The sequence below is a fragment of the Melopsittacus undulatus genome, chromosome Z (genome assembly GCF_012275295.1).
Source record: "Melopsittacus undulatus isolate bMelUnd1 chromosome Z, bMelUnd1.mat.Z, whole genome shotgun sequence".
Taxonomy (NCBI): domain Eukaryota; kingdom Metazoa; phylum Chordata; class Aves; order Psittaciformes; family Psittaculidae; genus Melopsittacus; species Melopsittacus undulatus.
The window spans coordinates 35,421,468-35,442,041 of NC_047557.1; the positions used below are offsets into that span (position 1 = coordinate 35,421,468).

The 20,574-nt window shown below is 41.0% G+C and overlaps 1 protein-coding gene across 1 annotated transcript in view; it reads left to right on the plus strand.

Moving 5' to 3' along the window:
* The first annotated feature begins 8,554 nt into the window (after nt 1-8,554).
* Nucleotides 8,555-20,574, plus strand: part of ADAMTSL1 (ADAMTS like 1) — a 180,661-nt gene continuing 168,641 nt past the window's right edge. The window contains 1 exon segment of the mRNA XM_034072780.1: nt 8,555-8,911. Within this exon segment, the coding sequence (XP_033928671.1) occupies nt 8,855-8,911 (57 nt within the window). The 5' untranslated portion in view covers nt 8,555-8,854.

Sequence of the window (20,574 nt, forward strand, 5' to 3'; positions counted from 1 at the left end):
AGGGGGCTTAGAAGAAATCTGGAGGACATTTTACAAGGGCATGTTGGGATAAGACAAGTGGGAATGGCTTTAAGCTGAAAGTGAGTGATTTAAATTAGATACTAGGAAAAAAATTGTTTACTATGAGGATGGTGAGACAATGGCACAGATTGCCCAGAGAAGTTGTGGCTGCCTCATCCTGGCAGTGTTCAAGGCCAAGTTGGACAGGGCTTTAAACAATCTGGTCTAGTGGAAGATTCCCTGCCCACAGCACGGTGACTGGAACCAAAAGATCTTTAAGGTCCCTTCCAACCCAAACCATTCTGTGATTCTATGGTATGGCCCAGCACAAGCAATCCAGGAGGTTTCTCGATTGTGTAGAAGACAACTTCCTTCTGCAAGCAATAGAGGAGCCAACAAGAAGAGGTGCCATGCTTCCCCTCATGCTCACCAACAGGGAAGGGCTTGTTGGAAATGTGACTCTCCAGGGAAGTCTTGGATGCAGTGATCACAAGATGGTCGAATTCAAGGTCCTCAAGACAGTGAGAAGAGCGTGCAGTAAGCTCACTGCCCTGGACTTCAAGAGAGCAGACTTTGGCCTCTTCAGGAACCTGCTTAGCAAGGTTCCGTGGGATATAGCCCTTGAGTGTAAGGGGGCCCAAGGCTCTTGGTTAATATTCAAGGTTCACCTGCTACAAGCTCAGGAGTGTTGCATCCTGACTAGAAGGAAGTGCGGCAGGAGGGCCAGGAGACCTCCTTGGATGAATAAGGAGCTGCTGAGAAAAATTCACAAGACAAAAGAGGCTTATAAAAGGTGGAAACAAGGACAAGTGGCCTGGGATGAATACAGGGATGTTGTCAGGGTAGTTAGGGACCAAGTTAGGAAAGCTAAGACCCAATTGGAGCTAAACTTGGCTAGGGATGTTAAAGATAACAGCAATGGATTTTATAGGTATGTAGCAGCTAAAAAACAGACTAAGGAAAATGTAGGCCCCCTCCAGAAGCTTTCGGGAGAACTGGCTACACAGGACTTGGAGAAGGCTGAGGTTCTGAATGGCTTCTTTGCCTTCGTCTTCACTGGCAAAGGCTCTGACCGCAGCACCCAAGTCTTGGGAGGCAGATGCAGGGACTGTGAAAATTTAGACCTTGGGCCCACTGTACATGAGGATCTGACCATCTTAAGAACCTGAAAGTACACAAGCCCATGGGCCATGATGAAATCCATCCACGGGTCCTGAAGGAGCTGGCGAATGAAGTTGCAAAATCACTGGCCATCTTATTTGAAAAATCATGGCAGTCAGGTGAAGTTCCTGATGACTGGAAAAAGGGAAATATAACCCCCATTTTCAAGAAGGGGAAAATGGATGACCCGGGGAATTACAGTCCAGTCAGTCTCACCTCTGTGCCTGGCAAAATCTTGGAGCAGATTCTCTTGGAAGGCATGCTAGGGTACATGAAAAACAACAAGGTGCTTGGTGACAGCCAGCATGGCTTTCCTAGGGGGAAATCCTGCCTGACCAATTTGCTGGCCTTCTATGATGGGGCTACAGAACTGATGGACAGGGGTGGAGCAGTTGATGTCATCTACCTGGACTTCTGCAAAGCATTCGATACTGTCCCACACGACATCCTTGTCTCTAAATTGGAGAGACATCAATTTGATAGGTGGAACACTCGGTGGATAAATGACTGGATGGCCGCACGCAAAGAATTGTGGTCAGTGGGTCAAAGTTTGGCTGGAAACCAGTAAGGAGTGGTGTTCCTCAGGGATCGGTGTTGGGACTGGCCTTGTTCAACATCTTTGTTGGTGACATGGACAGTGGGATTGAGTGTGCCCTCAGCAAGTTTGCTGATGACACCAAACCGTGTGGTTTAGTTGATTTGCTGGAGGGAATCCAGAGGGACCTTGACACGCTTGTGAGGTGGTCTGATGCCAACCTCATGAAGTTTAACCATGCCAAGTGCAAGGTCCTACACCTGAGTGGGAGCAATCCCAGGCACAGCTACAGGTTGGGCAGAGAAGAGATTCAGAGCAGCCCTGTGGAGAAGGACTTGGGGGTGTTAGTCAATGAGAAAATGAACATGAGCTGGCTTCAGTGTGCACTCACAGCCCAGAAAGCCAACTGTATCCTGGGCTGCTTCAAAAGGAGCGTGACCAGCAGGTCAAAGGAGGTGATCCTGCCCCTCTACTCTGCTCTTGTGAGACCTCACTTCGAGTATTGTGTGCAGTTCTGCACACAACATAAAAAGGACATAGAAGTGTTGGAACAAGTCCAGAGGAGGGCCACAAGGATAATCAGGGGACTGGAGCACCTCCCATATGAAGACAGGCTGAGAAAGTTGGGGCTGTTTTGCCTGGAGAAGAGAAGGCTTCGTGGATACCTCATGGCAGCCTTCCAGTATCTGAAGGAGGCCTATAAGGATGCTGATGAAGGACTCTTCATTAGGGATTGTAGTGATAGGACAAGGGGTAACAGGTTCTAACATAGACAGCAGAAGTTTAGACTGGATATAAGGAAGAAATTCTTTACTGTAAGGGGTGGTGAGGTACTGGAATGGGTTGCCCAGGGAGGTAGTGAATGCTCCATCCTTGGCAGTGTTCAAGGCTAGGTTAGATGAAGCCTTGTGTGGCATGCTTTAGTGTGAGGTGTCCCTGCCCATGGCAGGGGAATTGGAACTAGATGATCTTAAGATCCTTTCCAACCCTAACTATTCTATGATTCTACAATTCTATGATTCTATCTAAATTCACAAGGTAAATGGTGACAGTCTAGCATGGGAAGTGGGTGAAGTCTTTGTAGCTCATCAGTGACTGCAGTTAAACTTCTAGGTAGAAGCAGTTCTCACATACAAATTCACCATATCTGTTCCCACAATTCCTGCAGAGGAAGCAATTGTTCAGCGGTCAGCTTCAATGATGAAAGCTCAAAATTCATGTTTCATGTGAAAGCATCTCATCAGTTGGATTTCTGCCCAGCTAAATAAAATTGGTTAAGCAGTGTTAATCTTGAGACCTGAGTGGTAGTCTCCTCAAATGATAAGGTTGCTGTTGTTGCTGAAAACAGAGAGGTCACAGCACACCAGTTCTGAGGTGACCCCAATGTGCTGCAGTCCTCATGGCAACCAGTCCCTCATGCATGGCAAAGACTGAATGATTCCGAAGGCTGAAATATCTGTCTATTGACCTTCTAGGTGTGAATGAGGATGTTCATGGTGCTCAAAACTATGTTGTTCCTGCTATCATATGCTTGAATTTTATCTCAAGTTGGAGTTGTAGGTAAAGATTTTGTGTGTATCAGCACCTTAAATTTTCAGGAAAGCACTTTCATAATCATAGGTCATGTACATCTGGGTGAGTTTTACCTAGGCAGTACAGAATATTGCAGTCCTTATATTTTTTTTTCAGGCTCATAAGAAATAAAACCCCAACCAATCAACCAAACAAAACAAAAACCACAAGGAAACAAAACAAAACAAGATCTGTTAACTGAAAATGTAAAAAGAATAAAAAATCCTACAGACCTAATGGAAAAAGAGGTCCAACCTCAAGGAGACAGGTGGCTTCTGAGTGAAAACTGTAATATATTATCCCCAAGAAGATGAGCTCCAGAGTTCACTCTTTCCTGCCACAAAGCATATAGATGTTAACAGTTTTCTTCTGCCTACACCTGTGTTTTCCAAATCAAGTATTGTTAAATCTGTAGAGCTTAAAATACTGCTTCAGACACTGTCCTTTCTTTACATTCGTATAATCTGCCGTAGGTGTAGCATCAATAACCAGCCCTGCTTCTCACAAAAAGATTTAATTTAAACACCTGGCAAGGTGAAGAATCGGAAATAATGACCAGTTCAGATAGCTGAAGGGGTAATTTTCAGGACAGGGTGTAGCATGTATTTACTCATTTGCTCTCCCCTAAGATGGTGAAGGGCTTATGTTTGTACTATAAGAGTTTGAAGGTGACATATTTGCATATCTATAACTCACAAGGTGATATTGGATGCAATCCTGGACTCACCAATCTCCAGTATCAATCTTGCAAATGATCTTAAAGGACTCAGGACTTCATCTGTAGCATTAAGATTCTACTGACAACAACCTCTATTACTGGTGAAACAAAGTGCTGGGTATAGTAGGCACCATTCATATAAGCTAACACATCATTTAAAGTTTCAGCTATTGCTTCTGCTGCAGTTAGAAGTCTTTTATTGCTCTGAATTCTTGCATTCATTTAGGGTTCATGACAGAGAAATTTTGCAGATGAACAGGGCCTGGGGCTTTACACCTTTTGGGCAATCTTACCAGAAGGGCATATTTTCCTTCTTACCATAGGTTTTATCTTTCAGTATGTATGCAATCCAAAAAGAAATACACCCACCCCCAAACTAATATTCCATATCTAGAATGACCTTTCAGCAAGGTAGATTTGCTCCTTGCAAAATGCATATGTACAGTATAACAAAACCATGGATCTGAACAGCAGTGTAGAGGAATGGTAAGCTCAAGAACACTTGCAGGCACTTCATGCCTTAAAGTAATTTTTCAGTAAAACTATACTTCTTTTTCAGTTCATTTTTTTTCAGTTCAGAATAATTCAAATGAGCCTTTAAGTAGATGCAACACTGCACTGTAGAAATTGGCAGACATTGGGCATGACTACTCATTAAAGCTATATGCAAGAATTTGAGTAGACCTTTGCTTTGGATTGATTCATGTGAGTTTCCATTCCTTGAATTTCACTTTGATTTCTAGGTCAAATATGTGCAGAAAACTGAAACCCAAACTCTTCAAAGTATTACATTCATGTGGTTTCATTAAAAAATTACGGGGTTTGCATGAGTTTGTTGTGAAAACAAAATTCAAGCTGCATTTTAGAATCTGGCATGGATTTTAAATGTGTAACAAAATGTCAGGTCTGGTGAATTTTGTAAAACTTACAAGGCTATTATGAACCTCTTACTGCTCTGCTCCCAATTAAACGTTACATACCTTGAATAAACAAAGGTCCTTATAGCTAAAACACCTTTTCAACATGTCTGAACATTTCAGGTCACATAATTTGGTAACATTACTGCAAGACCTTCAACTTGCTACAAGAAAGACATTAAAGTGTGGGAGCATGTACAAAGAAGGGCAGTGAAGGTGGTGAAGATTCTAGGGAACAATTCTTATGAGGAGCAGCTGAGAGAACTAGTATTGTTTAGTATGCAGAAAAGGAGGTTGAGGGGAGAACTTACCAATCTCTCTCTACAACTATCTGAATGGAGATTGTAGCAAGATGGGTGTTCATCTCTTCTCCCAAGTAACAAGTGGTAGCACAAGAGGAAATGGCCTCATGTTGCACCACAGGAGGGTTAGATTGGTTATTAGGAAAAATTTCCTCACCAAAAGTGTTATTAAGCATCGAAACAGGCTGCCCAGGGAAGTGGCTGAGTGACCATGCCTGAAGGTATAATCATAGAACCATAGAACAGTTAGGGTTGAAAAGGATCTTAAGATCATCTAGTTCCAATTCCCCTGCTATGGGCAGGGACACCTCACACTAAAGCATGCCACACAAGGCTTCATCCAACCTGGTCTTGAACACTGCCAGGGATGGGGCATTCACTACCTCCCTGGGCAACCCATTCCAGTACCTCACCACCCCTTACAGTAAAGAATTTCTTCCTTATATCCAGTCTAAACTTCTGCTGTCTATGTTAGAACCTGTTACCCCTTGTCCTGTCACTACAGTTCCTAATGAAAAGTCCCTCACCAGCATCCTTGTAGGCCCCTTTCAGATACTGGAAGGCTGCCATGAGGTTTCCATGAAGCCTTCTCTTCTCCAGGCTGAATAGCATCAACTTTCTCAACCTATCTTCATACGGGGGGGTGCTCCAGTTCCCTGATCATCCTCATGGCCCTCCTCTGGACTTGTTCCAACTGTTCCATGTCCTTTTTATGTTGAGGACACCAGAACTCCACACAATACTCCAAGTGAGGTCTCACAAGAGCAGAGTAGAGGGGCAGGATCACCTCCTTTGACCTGCTGGTCACGCTCCTTTTGAAGCAGCCCAGGATACGGTTGGCTTTCTGGGCTGTGAGCACACACTGAAGGCTCATGTTCATTTTCTCATTGACTAACACCCCCAAGTCGTTCTCCACAGGGCTGCTCTGAATTTCCTTTTTGTCCAACCTGTAGCTGTGCCTGGGTATATAGATGATGCGTAGGTGTTGTCCTTACGAATGTGCTTTCGTGGTGGACTTGGCAGTATTAGGTTAACAGTTGCACTTGATGATCTGACAGCTCTTTTCAACCTAAATTATTCTATGATTAGCTTCCTTCTCTTATCATTATTCTCCATGCAAAATTCTCACCAGCTGCAATGAGAGGTGCATGAGCAGAACCATGGCAGGATACATGGAATCAAAGTATTATCTAATTATTCCAGCCTAGATGATTTAGTTGACTGTTGAGACTTCTGTGCTGATAAGAAGAATCTCCAAAATTTCCTTTAAAGAACCTCACAATTTCCAAAGTTGAAGAAGACATGTTGAAAATCATGAGATCTGAAATGAGCTCATGTTATGGGGGGGGGGGGGTGGGAAGGGGGGGAGGGATGGAGGATGGGAGGTGTGGGATGTAGAGAAAAAGGAAAGCATATTATGAAAATGTTCTTCCGAGTTGTTTTAGCCACTGTAAGTCACATGATCACAATTGCAACATTTTAGTTCTTAAAAATAAAGCAGTCATATCAACAGTGTTCTTGGGGCAAAAGAACAGAGTAGAGAAAAGACACAGCAGTGGTCAGCAGATGTGTGGAAAAAAATCCTTTTGTGCAACTCTGAGGTGTGTATTGATACTGCTGGTGAAGAACAGAATTTGGGGACTTTGTGTGGTGATGGTGGTGGTGTTATTTATAAAAGGTGGAATAGACTTTTCATAGATTCATGTGTTTAGTTTCCTGAGTTTTCCCTCTTCTGAGCCATAAGGTGGTGCAAAGTTGTCCATCCCTCCCTTCGCTTCTGGGAAGTGATCTCTGAAGTTGCTGTGTGAGGGGATTTGGACTCATAAAGGACTCACTGATAGCAGAGAAAACTTAGTACCCATTTTAGGTCTTCCTCACCCCAGCTACATTCAGTCAACCTAGCTGGTTTTTCACTGTAGCTTTTTTGCTACACTGAGCCTTTTCAGTCTTCCCGTCCCTGTTTCCTTGCCTGCCAAATCCAAAGGTACCCAACCAAGATACTTCTGGCCTGTGCAAGCTGAAATCTCTTTCTCCACTGTTCCTAACTACTTTCATTTCTTGTTCCAAATTTTTCTCTTCAGCCTAATTAATTTCCAAAGCCCGTGTGGAAGAATGCCAATTTCATTTCCCAAGCCCAGCTCTTTCTAGTTTATCTCTTTCCTATCTTGGCCTTCAGATGTCTTTAGTATTTATTTTCTTGATTCTGTTATGCCAAGACAGACCCTCTTCTTCCCTCCTATCTGATTTCTCAGCATAGGAAACTCCCTTTTTGTCACCTCAATTCCTTCCCCCTTGCAAACTTTGTATCACTCTCCATCTGCTTTTCCAGCTTTTCCTCTAGGCTATTTTTCATTTCAACTGCTGTGCAGTTCTCTTAAATGGTCTGTAGTCTACACTTACTCCCTTTTCCTTTCAGTCCCCAGTCCTGGTGCCCTTGTCAGAGTTCTACTTTCCTCTGCTACCCTCTGACTTCAGTCACTTTTCAGGCTCATTGCTAGCAATCTGTTCTCCACCCCTAAAACACATGTACGTTATTTTTCTCCTTCATTGCCTGAGCTTACTTGGGTACCACAGTCAAGAGCTTAGGAAGACAGGGCTTTTTACATGTCCATCTGGATGTAGCATGCTCTTCAGCACCGTAATGTTGCATCTGCCAGAGATGTCCAGCTCACCCCCATGTGGGAGAATGCCCACGTTGAGAAAGATTTCTTGGATGCAGTTTGCAATTTCTACTTCAGAAAATAAAATTAACAGACACACACACATAAAAAAAAAGAAAAAAAAAAAAAGAAAAACTGGAGACCTCAGGTAATGCAGGATGATAGGCAAGAATCATGAGCAGAATGAGAGCAGTGATTTGAAACTCTTGTCTATCAAAGGCAGAGTTCCTGGCTTTCCTGAAATCTGTGGATCCTTGTCTTTCTGTGAAAAATTCTTCCTCCTGTAAGCTTACTTTCCTTCTGATAGGGAATAGAGTATTTTTAAAATTTCCTCCCAGAATAAAAAAGTAGTGACAGAAAGACTATAACTTTGTCCTGTTAGAAAAATTCCGGCTTTACAATTTCAGAGCAGGGTCAGACTCCCTTACTGCTAAAAGAATGGCATAAAAGGGTTCCAGAGAACATTTTTCTGTCTTTGGTGCCTTTTATGGCATATGCTATGTATTGATGCAGATTAAATTTCCCTCCTGTCTGGAACAATGCACACTCAGGAGGAGAGCTACTGACCTAGCAAGCGAGCAGCTTACGGCAAGTGGTGGAGCAGAACTCGTGGAGGGTGGCTAGCTGAAGGCAGAGCACTCTGTTCAGCTGTGCCATTCTGCCTTTCTCCTCCTCCTTCTTCTCCTCCTCCTCCCTCTCTGTGTCTCTTTAGTTCCCCTCTGTCTTTCACTGCTATGCTTTCCCGGACCCCTTGGCTTTGTTGTGCTGCATGTCTGACTAGCAGGAGGGGAATTGGCTGCTCCTCGGCTTGGTGAGCGCTTCCCCGCAGCTCCAACCCACCCACCCACGCCTGGGTCAGGAAATGTGAGCAGGGCTGATAGAGGCGGAGAAGCGGGGCTGAAGGTTCGCACCAGCGCTGGATGTGACAACAGGCAGCTGAGCACTTCGCAGCTTGTGCGGTGTCCCCCAGGGCCGGCAAAGACCCAGCCATGGAGGGCTGCCTCTGGACAACTGCTGGCACGCTGCTTCTGGCTTCCCTCATCCTGGTAAATGCCATTTCTTTCCTGCAAAAATGTATTGCTTGCAGCTAATACTGTATCTGTGTGTATATATGTGGATGGGTATGGTTTTAAGCTGTAAGATTGCAGTTTTGAGAAACACTGTTTTGAGAAAATCATGTAAATCTTATCCTATCTAAAGCATTACAGGCTTGGAGCCTTGATATTGCGGGTTGCTGCAGGTAGAACCAAGTTGACGTTGGCATCAGCTTTATAAAGTTGAAAAGCAGCGACCTGTGAATGGCGATTTAACCGCTTTGGGTTTAGAGAAGAGCTGTTTCTCCCTCTTTAAATCAAACTATATCACACTGTAATGTTCCAGAAATTTTCTTCCTTCCTAAAAAAATAATATATATACAAGTGGAAAGGAGAAAATATTTTTCAGTTGTGCATATTCAGAGAAACCATGTACAGCATGTACTGAACTTTTTCCTGCAGTCAGCTTAAGTGAGCCCTCATTACTGCTGTGACTCATTACAAGAAGTTTATACCAACTTTTGGAAGATATGTAATGTGATATCTGGTATACGTCAGGGCTGTAAAGTTGATGGTTACTATACTATTTTCTTGCATATTTCCCATGATTATATGGATAGGATGCTCTGTAGCTGAGAGCTGTAGCTCTGCTCTTTGATTGATATTAAATGTGCCATTTTGACTCAGACTTAATTTTATAAGTATGGGCCATGTTTGCTATCAGAAAATCTTCAGTAAGAATATTCATATGCACACATCTGACACCATAGTCATCTTGGCATATATATATATATATTGTCTTTTTCTGAAAATTTGACTGAGTGTAGTAATCCACATAGCAAAGAATCTTAAAGAAGTGTATGAGCTTTATAGCAGCTTATGTCTTCTTATTTCTCTGTGTACAACAATCTATGGTAATCACTGTGAACTAATCTTAGCACATTTTTTAATAGCCACATGGGGACATAAACACTGGAATAACCCTATTTAAATTGCTTATTAAAAGTTATTGTATGATTAAAAAAAAACGCAAACCCACTACTTTTTGAATTAAGAATCACTGAATACTAATTAATCACTAGAAATAAAAATGCTATCTGGATTGATCTTAAAGTTTTTTTTCATTTAAAAGTCTATTTTCCATTTAAAATACTGAATTCACACAAAATGGCATCAAGTTAACATAGATTCTCTTTCACTTATGAAAATTAGAAGTTTATAGCCTGATGACTGTAATATATTATGAGCCAAACATGTAGTCATATTTAAGGGAATATCAACAGGACATACGACTCAACAAGGCTGTGTAAGAACTGCAGCATTTGGCCTCATATTCAGTTCATACTTATAACATTTGTACTTCAATCTACTGCTTCTGAATTAAGTTCTCAGTCCTAATTCACGAAAATAAATGGTACATTCTGATGCCAACTATTATGCATTATATTCCATACTATACTATTTTGTATTCTTATGACTCACCCTGCCTCAGGAGATTTCCCCCCCACACCTCCCAACAAATCTCTTTGCGCCTTAAGAATAGTGATGTGAAGCAAGTTTAACTTTTTTTTTTTTTTTTTTTTTTTAATCAGGCCATTCTTTTTGCTCCTTCCATACTCAGGAAAATCACTTGCTTTAAGCAGGAGGTTAAGTAAACATGCAAGAACTTGACCTAGAGCCGGGGTAGAGATAAGTTGTAGGATAACTTGGTGCACATGTTACTATTGCAGTTTATTGCAACATGAGTTCACACTGGGCATGGTAGGATGTTTGTGGATGTTTTTGAGACAGAAAAGAGGCCTTATAGCTATTAGCCTTTAGTCAAGTAGGTGGAATGAGTTTGACAACTATGACAATCAGCATTTGGATTTATGTGTTTCACCTTGCATCTCTAAAATCCCTGTCTTACACTGAGCAACACAAGCAGCCAGCAGACGTGTAGCGCTCTAGTAACATCAGCAGAAGTTCATAGTTGTAAGCTCTAAGTCTAGGTAACAAGCATTTACAGGATTAGTCACAATAATTTATCTAACTTATTTAACTTATTTAACTCTTCAGTAAGACACTAGAGCAAAGTAGCACCTAAAGTCTTTGTTTGACATCCTTGCCCCAGTAAGGAAGATGCATAGCCCAGACACATACAGAGCCCATGTACACATTATATAAGGGGGGGTACAAGCCTACAGGCAGCATCAGCAATAGCATCTCCTGCTCCTCTTGTTAGCCAGCAGATACATTGACTTCAGGGCAGACTGCCTGGAGTGCTGCAGTAGTTAGTATTGCTCACTTCTCCACCAGGGTTCTTAACCTTGCTCAGGAGAAATTGTATTCATTTTCACTATGAGTGATGCTCGAGTAAGGTCTGGGGAGTCAGTAGTTTATTTGTTAACTATTCTAGAACTTACTCCATTCTCAGACCCCTGTTTCCCTGATGTAAATGGCAGTTAGGTAAATTCACAGATAATTTTGAAAATTTGAGCCATAACATGGTACACCTGTCTTGAGAAAGTAGCATTAGACAGAAAGCAACTTGAAAAGACAGCTTCTCTCTTTCCAAAATGGGACTTGGTTTTTGGAGACTTTTGCTTATTGCTCTGTGAATTTCTTCATGCTACAGACCTGTTAGCACACAACTTTGAGGAGAAACAGAAGAAAGCAGGCATTCTGTTCCGAAGATTTCCTCTTCTAATGGTTTAAATATATATGTTATATATTTTTTTATTTATGTTGCCTATATATACATATTTATATATTTTTAAATATATATATAAAAGTAAAAGCCTAACACAAGCAAATCACAGTTGTTCAACAGGAAATGTAGCCAAAACTATAACCAGCCATGTGTTCATCTGAACATAACTCAAGTCACTTCACTTCAGAAGGGCATTTAATCACATGTGCATTTGTTATTTGCATCTTTTCCAGCAGCTTTTTTTAGCTCTCTCTCTTGCCATTGCATTATTTACAGAAATAACACTAGGAACTGTAATAAAGTACATGTGTTTTTCTGCAGGATTTCTTTCTTTTGCTGTGCTAATTTGTACATGGAAAATAGTCAAATACAATAGTCCATTCCTTCCAGGCTCTTTGGCGTTACATCCCCCTATTATCTAGCTGGGTCTGTCTTGGATGACCACAAGCACAATTAGAAAGTGGAATGAATACAATGTTTCTTGTTTACATCTGAATGTACAAAGCTTGACATTTTTTCCTTTCATGTGTAGATAGGTCTACTTTCTGCTGTATGTCTGCTCCTGTTTCTATAACTGCAGCTGTATAGAGGAAAATATTTCCTGTACAGATCCAATGTGCACACATATATTTCCATCCGTTGTCAAGTATATGTACAGACTGACACTTGGTCACATCAGTTGGGTAAAGATGAGCTAAAATACAGAGTTCAGCTATACAAAGCTAAGATATATTCATGTGACAGAGTGTAAAATTTCTCACCATTGTGATTTGTGACTGCTGCTGTACTTCTGATGCTTCATGTGTATAAAAGTAAATGATTTAGTATGTGGAAGTCTAGATGCTACTAGGTGTGTATACTTATGACATCTTACATGAACCTCAAATCGTGTGTTTGGACTTAATTTACTGATCTCTTGCTTCAGTTGCTTGGGTTTTTTTAAGTACATCATTAGTTTACTCTTTTTCTACCAAGTGCAAAGGCATGGATGAGCTGAGCTAAGATTGTGTGATGGAATTTTTTTCTTTTGGACTTTATTCAATAGAAGTCAGTACTTAATGTAAGTTGTTGACCTATTGGTCTGCTTCATCAGTGTCAGTAAAGTTAAATACATTTTGTTCTAATGACTTTTATTGGATTCACACGTCTGACAGCATGACAAAAAAAGTCTGAAATTAAACACGATGATGAGTCTGAAGATTAGAATACACTCATATTCATTATAATATGCTCAGTCATGGATCTGTCAGATGGACAAACTCATATACTCAGAAGGTTCATGACTCAATGTAAAGCATAAGTAGTCCACATGCCCAGACAACTAAGTCTTAGAAGAGGGCTATCAATCTGTCCATGCCCGAATTTTCACTGAAGCAAACAAAAACTTAATCATAGAATATTTAGGGTTGGAAAGGACCTTAAGATCATCTAGTTTCAACCCCCCTGCCTGTGGGGGGGACACACCTCACACTAAATGTGTAAATGTGTTGTTAACCATCCAAATACAACCTTGTGTTTTCTGTTGTCTTGTCAAATCTACAGATGGCACTGTTGTTTCTATTCCTTTTCATAGCCACTTTCTTAAGCTTGTAAGAAAATTTAGAGCTGTAGTAATAATTATGTGGATGAAAAGTGGGAAATTGAAATTTGTTGCCACAGTCATGTGTTCTCTCCTATGAGGAAATAAAGCAGAGTAATAAGATCATCCTTATAGAAACAATCAGAAAGCTGAAGATAGTTGAAAAACAAGTAAGTACACATCAAGCACCAGATGCTATGGTATCAGGATGGGGAGCAGGAAAAGGAGGAAATTACTTGTTCTAGCCAAGTCAAGGATAGTTATGAAAAAGGTCTTCTCATGCAGTGTACAGCACCTAATCAAAAGCTGGCATGGAATGCCTAATTCTATCAGATATCAGATACTCTGGTATGAAACACAACTTCTTCCTAACTGATACAGGAATAGATAACTTTAGCTTTCAGCATCTCCATATTTTCATATCAGCCAATGGACAGTAGGCTTGTCTTACCAACTAGCTGGCCAGCTTTGATTATTCAAGGTCTTATAACATTCCTCAAATGTATGTTCAGATAAAATAGAGGAAATAAGCAAGAGATATACATTTTATGGAGTGATGGAAAATCTTCTCTAAGATTTTAGCCCTGTGTACTGTTGAATACGAATCAATACTAGTCAATGCTTATTGCAGTCTATTAATTTAGATATTTTTTTGTCTAACAGAATGTAAAGCATTTCATCGTAGGTCTGAGATTTTCCATCTCATAAGAGACACTGTACATGTTCAGACCTACTTTAATTGGACTAAATTTTTCTTTGTGCACACAGGACAAAGAATGAGGGTTGTCTATTGGGCATTATCAATACTAAAAAGATTTAAGGGCTGGTATCATGGTTTGAAAGATGCTACTTGCAAATGTTTTGCTTGTTGTTCACAAATTATTGTATGCAGTCTCTTACCTGTTTCTGTTGAAGGCTTTCTCATAATTGTATGAGGACATCAGCCTTCAAAGTTCTTGCCTTTCTTTTTGGAAGTGGGAAATATCATTCTCAGGATACTGTTATTACAAACATAATGGTTCATAAGCGCAATATTAACTGAGATTTAAGAGCAAACTTCTCATCTATATAAATTGATTTGCCTCTGTTAACTGCAGTACAGCTGTAGCAAATTTCACCTGCTTAGACTTTGTATTAAAGTCTTTGTATTTAAAAAGTTTCCATTTTGATCTTTTACATGTCATGCACAAGAGCAATTAAAATACCTCCATAAAGCATTGGTCATTAATATCTCCTTATGAAGCCCCTGAGTGCCCAATTTATCTTGCTTTCAAAATAAGACCTTTACTGGGTGCTGTGGGTTTGTCGTGGCCTGAATCTGAGTATACATATTAAAGCTTACTATAGGCCAAGGTCTTCTCTCTGCTTCACTGACTGAGATGTTACCATATCAGAAATTACTAACTCTAGGTGCATTTCCAGCTTCTTACTTTTTTTTTTCTCCCTTTAAGTCCACTGGTTAGAATTTCATTTCATATATAAGCATTTTTTCTTTTCTGTATGCTGCCAGAACCCAACTTTTCCAAATTTCTTATAAAAGTAGCTAAAGTTGTGGTGAAATTGGAAGTCTGTGTAGACAGGGTACCAGGGAGGGGAAAGCTCTGTGTATACTGGGATTTAATCTGCTTCCAAGGCAATCATATGTAGAAATCTTAATAGTTCTGCCACCTGTGAATTATTTGGACACTGCTTATAGGCTTATTCTACCATACATTAATCTTCACAGTTTCCATTTTCGTTTTCACTGTCTTTATACAAATTCCTTCCAAAGCTTCAAACTTTTAGAGATTGCCCTGAGATTTCTGCCTTTCAGGGGCTTCTTGTAGAGCAAGTTCAGCAGAGAGGGTGTCAGGGCAGAGGGGAGGGGGTGTGTGATAATGTAAGACATCCTGAAATAAATTCCAAGAGTGCTCAAGAAATGAGACAGGAAATTACATGCAACTTATTATAAATTCAAACTGTCCCATAAAATAAATATAACTCGTTTCCATATGAATGTACTGTACGAGTGTCAAGTTTCCCCTTCCAGCTTTGTTGGATATAATCTCAGTCCCTGTTTGAAGTTTGCTAGTGTATTGTTCAGATCCTGCGCTGTATCAACAGACTCAGATATGAAAAGGAATAAAGGAAGCAATAAGGTCCCCTACTGTTCTGGTGCTGGCATTTGATTAGTGGATTATTTATTTATTTACTTACTTACTGGCTTATTTAAATCCCAGTATTTCTTTCAGCCTGGACTGTTAAAAGCATCCGCTGTTGAAGACAAGTATAACTGCCCTTAACAAGCTCAGGGCTGCCTTTTATTTTTTGATTTTGGTATGTGGGTGGATTATGATTGTAAATGTGCTTTGGATATAACATTTTCACGGTTTCTGTAACCTTTTAAAAGAATGGGGGATTTTCAAGTTACTGTGCTATCACAAGTATGTTCCTCAAAAGCCTAGCTAGGGCCATGTTTTGAAGATAAAAGATCTGATTTAGCTGAAGGGAAGAGGGAGGTGATTCAATAATAATCTCTGAAACTGAAAACTTGAGCTCCCACAGTTTAATTATGCTTTGCTAATCCAAACTTTAGCAGTGTCATCATTCTACAATGGCCTCAGTCATCCATTAGTGCTGATGAGCACCAGGACAAGAGGGAGTGATTTATCACAATTTATCATAACTGAAGACTGGCATAGAAAGGAATGCATACCATTTCTGTGCAGCATACTGGCTCCAAAGTGTTTGTGTATCTTTTATTTGGTGAAAGCAACAGAAACATTAATATTTTCATCACCTGTGATCTTAGAGGGCAGAGGAAACCAGCAGCAGCCTATATCCTGAAAGTGCTTAAGTCCTTCTGGAGCACCTCTCCTACAAAGACAGGCTGAGAGAGTTGGGATCTTTCAGTCCAACTTCAGTAGAGAAGAGGCTCAGGAGAAGACCTTATAACAGTCTTTCAGTTCCTAAAGGGGACCTACAAGAAATCTGGAGAGGAACTTTCCACAAGAGCATCTAGTGACAGGACAAGGGGGAATAGCTTTAAAGTGACAAAGGGGAGGTTAAATATTAGGAAAAAAATCTTCACTTTGAAGATGGTGAGGTGCTGGCATGGGTTGCCCAGAGAGGCTGTGGCTGCCCCCCATCCTTGGCAGTGTTCAAGTACAGGTTGGGTGGTGCTTTGAGCAACCTGGTCTAGTGGAAGGTGGTTGGAACTAGGTGATCTTTAAAGTCTATTCCAACCCAAACCATTCTGTGATTCTATAATTTTATGAAAAGAAAAAAAAAAAAAGGAAAAAAAACCCAAACTCTACCCTGGCACTACAAACTCAACAATTGAGTGTATTTTCTTTTAAATAAACATAGTAATTAATTTGAGATCAATTGCAGGGTGATAAAGGGGGAAATAAAACTGTCAGATAAATTCTGAATTTTGTAGTTAATTCCTAGGGGTCCCATGATCACTTTTCCTGTCTTCCCTATATATTTTGTTATGAGATGGGATCTTGATCTCTCTCCATAATTTATTTACTTATTTACTTCTCCTTCTTCCCTTCTTCCCTGTTCTTTCCTCCCCCCCCCCGTCCTTTCCTCCCTCCCTTCCTCATTTCCTCCCTCCCTCTCTCCCTCCCTCCCTTATTTTCCCCCTCCTTCCCTCCCTTCCTTCCTGCTTCTCTCCCTCCCTCCCTCCTGTTTTCTCTTCCTTTCTTCCCCTTTTTCTCTCTCCCTCCCTGTATTTTTACATAAATATTTCCCTTTCAATTTTCAGTTCTCCTGACTCCACTGAGGCTTAATGTTTCAACCCTTGATATGGCCCCTTATTGTTAAAATAAACACATACACAGCACCGTGAGGTAACTGAGGGAGATGGCAGATCATCAGAAGAGGCTTCATTTATTTTGAATATAACTCATAATTGCAGATGTTTATCTGAAATTACACAAATCTTTGAAGAGGTCTTCTCTCTCCTCTGTAATGCCTTCTGATCAGAGCGCTGTATTCCTGCTGCAACCTAAGGCATCTTTACATAATGCTCTGAACTGTTCATGAGGAGGCTGAGCCATCTTACTTCTTACAAATCTGTTAAAGTCTATGCTGTTGTGACAAGGTCTTCTAGCTCAGACTTTCAGAGAGTTTCTAAATCCAGTCCACATGGGGGTTTAGTGCACATAAGATGACCCACTGTTGGATGTTGTGACCTGCACAGGGAGGTAAGCTGCATGAATATCTGAACCTTAAGGTCTGTTTAATAAAGCAATAAAAATATGGCTAATATACTATTAATATACTTAAGTATATTACCCTATTTGTGGAGACAACGGCTCACCTGTGGAGACAACGGCTCACCTGTGGAGCTGGAATTGTCAGCTGCACATTGGCTGTTTTTTGTTGAAGCTGACAAACACAGCCCAGCCAGCACAAAGTTTCACTCCTCACCACTTAGAAAACACTTGGCATGCAACAGGCCTTGTCACAGATAGCAGTTAACAGTTTTACTTTTCTCTCTTTTTCTTTCTGTGTGCCTTGCAAGCTCTTTCCGCAGCTGCAGTTCTTGCTATGTGGAAGACAAACCCAAAGTCCTCAAATGTGAGATGCACTTTTAAACCCGTGTTGTTGGGTGGGCTCCGAATTCTGGAAAGCGATTTCACCCATTCTGCCTCTTAATCAGTCCTAGCCTCAAAAACCTTTCTGAAGTGAATTAGGCAACATATTCTGAGGCTGAGCCAGCTTGGACCTGCTCTGTATTGGATCGCCCATGCCTGGTGTTCACACCAGCACAGCAGGATTTAAATACAACGGGGTGTTGTAACTCGGGTCTGTGAAAGCAAGAAAGCAAACCCTTGTATTCACATCACTCTCCTGGTGTATATTTTCATATGGGTAAGTGCAGTGAGAGATAGGACTGATCTGAGTTTTATAAGGCACTGTTATAAAATGTTACAGGGAGTGCAGTGTACAGCGTGTTTAAGTGATATGGTGTCAGCTCCATCCTCTGCCAGCAACCCATACCCCCAGCTGGCTGCTGCCCTTTTAGAAGAAGAAATGAGCTCACGTTTGGAACATTTCTCCTGGGATACAACTCCCAGTCTAGGTTTAGGAATGGCTGTTCAGCTCCTTTAGCCCTGAGATGGCTGTACATCACTGCTTCCCAGTTTCATTGCAGATTAGAAGCTGTGTATTCATTATAAATTTTAAGAGACTGCGTATATACAACTGTAGGACTTCCTTCAGAGCAGAAAGAATCCCATGGGACTATGGGGAAAGCGCTGGCAATGTTTTTATCATTCAGAGAACACTTGATGTGCAGAGCTAATGACTGTCAAACGGTATAAGTGTCCACTACACTGAGACTACAGATATTTCTGTTTTCAAGAGAAAATAGTGTTCAGTGTGACACTTTGTCCTTATTACTTGTGCAATGACCATATCAGGTCATACATGAGTAGGAAGGTAGGAGTGATTATTTTCCCCTGGATGAATCTTTGCTTTCCTGTGCAAAATGAAAACATGCTGTAATTTTCCTTTTTCTGTTCCCTTAGTAATGAGACTGACTCGCATGACTGTGCTTGTTAAAAGAAGACAAAAAAGAAACTTGGTGCTGACAAGGACTAACACAGCAAAGTTTTACTTATGCCCCTGGGAACCAAGCTAGCTGCATGCATGTCAGGTGTCTGTGTTCATGGAAGCTGAATAAGAACTGAAAAACTGCGAGAGAATATCTCAGTGAGATTTCTTCTTCTCCCCTTTTTAATCAAGGTGTCTTCCCCTTTTGTCTAAATGATGGATCCTGAAGAAAGGGTAAATTAAAAACTACCCAGGAGGAGATTTTGACTTTTGTTTATTCCTTTTTAAGAGGCTGAAAAAGAAAAAAAAATAATCCTGGCCCATTTATCTGCACTAGCAAAGCCTAAGCATACAGTAATTACCCAAAGTACAGTATATACCCTCACATGTGTGTGCTCCTGTGCCAGCACCTTTCTTGGGGTGTGGAGTCGCTCAGATCAATGATTCCTGTGCCAGGGATTTTCCATAGGAAATACACACTTTATTCCCCCAAAGGCCTTTTTCTTGGTCTTGCAAGTGCAAACGAGGCAAAAATTCCTCAGTTCATTTCCAAGACTGTGTAAAGTGGCCAATGGGCACAAGCCCCCACACCCTGTAAGAGGGAGCTGCTTCTCCCCAGGGAGCAGGGAAACCAGTGTACAAGGTATAGCTACTTCTGCATCAAAACATCTAGTGCTCATTGCAGCTACTTTTCTTTCCAGGTTGTTTGCCAGAGAAATCAGTATTCTGTAGTTTGAACAGCTCTGTAGACATCTTTTTGAATTGGCCACATGGAACAGCATGCAGTTCATCAGTAATTGCACTTGTGGTTGCTGAGCATCTCATGTGCAATAAACAGCTTTGGCAACTTGGGCACAGGGGCGTTTTCTTTCTTCATCTTCTTTTAACTTCTGTGAGAGCAGAACTCCCATTACTTTGTTAAGAATGCCAGGTAGGCAGGTTTTTCCAGCTTGAGTGGTCCTTCTGGAGGGTGGCAGGTCTGGAGGCTGAAATCCTCTTTCGTCTTTACAGTGACAATAATGAGAAGTCAAGCTATCTACCACAGTAGCTAAACAGTGTTTTTTCATCCGGACTTGGAACCAGCCCCTGTGGTAAAAGAAAATAGGTCGGTGTTCATTCCTGTTAAGTCCTTGGTTATATTGCTAAGGCTGGTCAGGGACCTCTGCGTTCAAGAGGTGCATGAAGTAGGCAGATACCTGTTTGGAGCGGAGGACCACTATTGTCATGGGAATCCCAATGCTTCCAGGGAATTATGCTCCTCACAAGGATAAGGCTTATTTTAACAAGCCCTTTCTTCAGTATGGTACAGTTATTTTGGAAAAGTGGATGTGCTCAGTCATACAGTACTGGTTAAAAAAATGTACAACTCTCTGACTAGATGTTTCTAGTACATGTTTCTTGTACATTGCAAACTGGACGTGTCAGAATATTTTGCTTATGATGTTTCCAAGATATTCACTCTGAAAAGTTTCAACAGCTAGTCAGGAATGTCTTGCATGTTAACATTTTGATAGTAATTACCAATATTAATTCAACTGGCTGTGATTTTGTTCTGCCTTGCCTTCCTTCAAAAGCCAGAGATTTCCAGGCAATTTCCCATATGAGCTGTAGTCCAGCTGTTACCTTGGATGAAATGCAACAAAGATACACAACATTGTGCAAATGAAATCTTATAAACCATATATTTACACTGGTTGAAGTTTTGAAATAAATGTTTCTCAAAAAGAGATGAGGTCTCTGGCCTTGTCTCCTGGTGTTACACACCTACTACGTAAGTGCTGAGAGCAGTTTCTTCTGGTTTGTTGCAGACAGCATTTCAGTACTGTGTGAAGTATATATTTGTTGTCAGTGACAAAC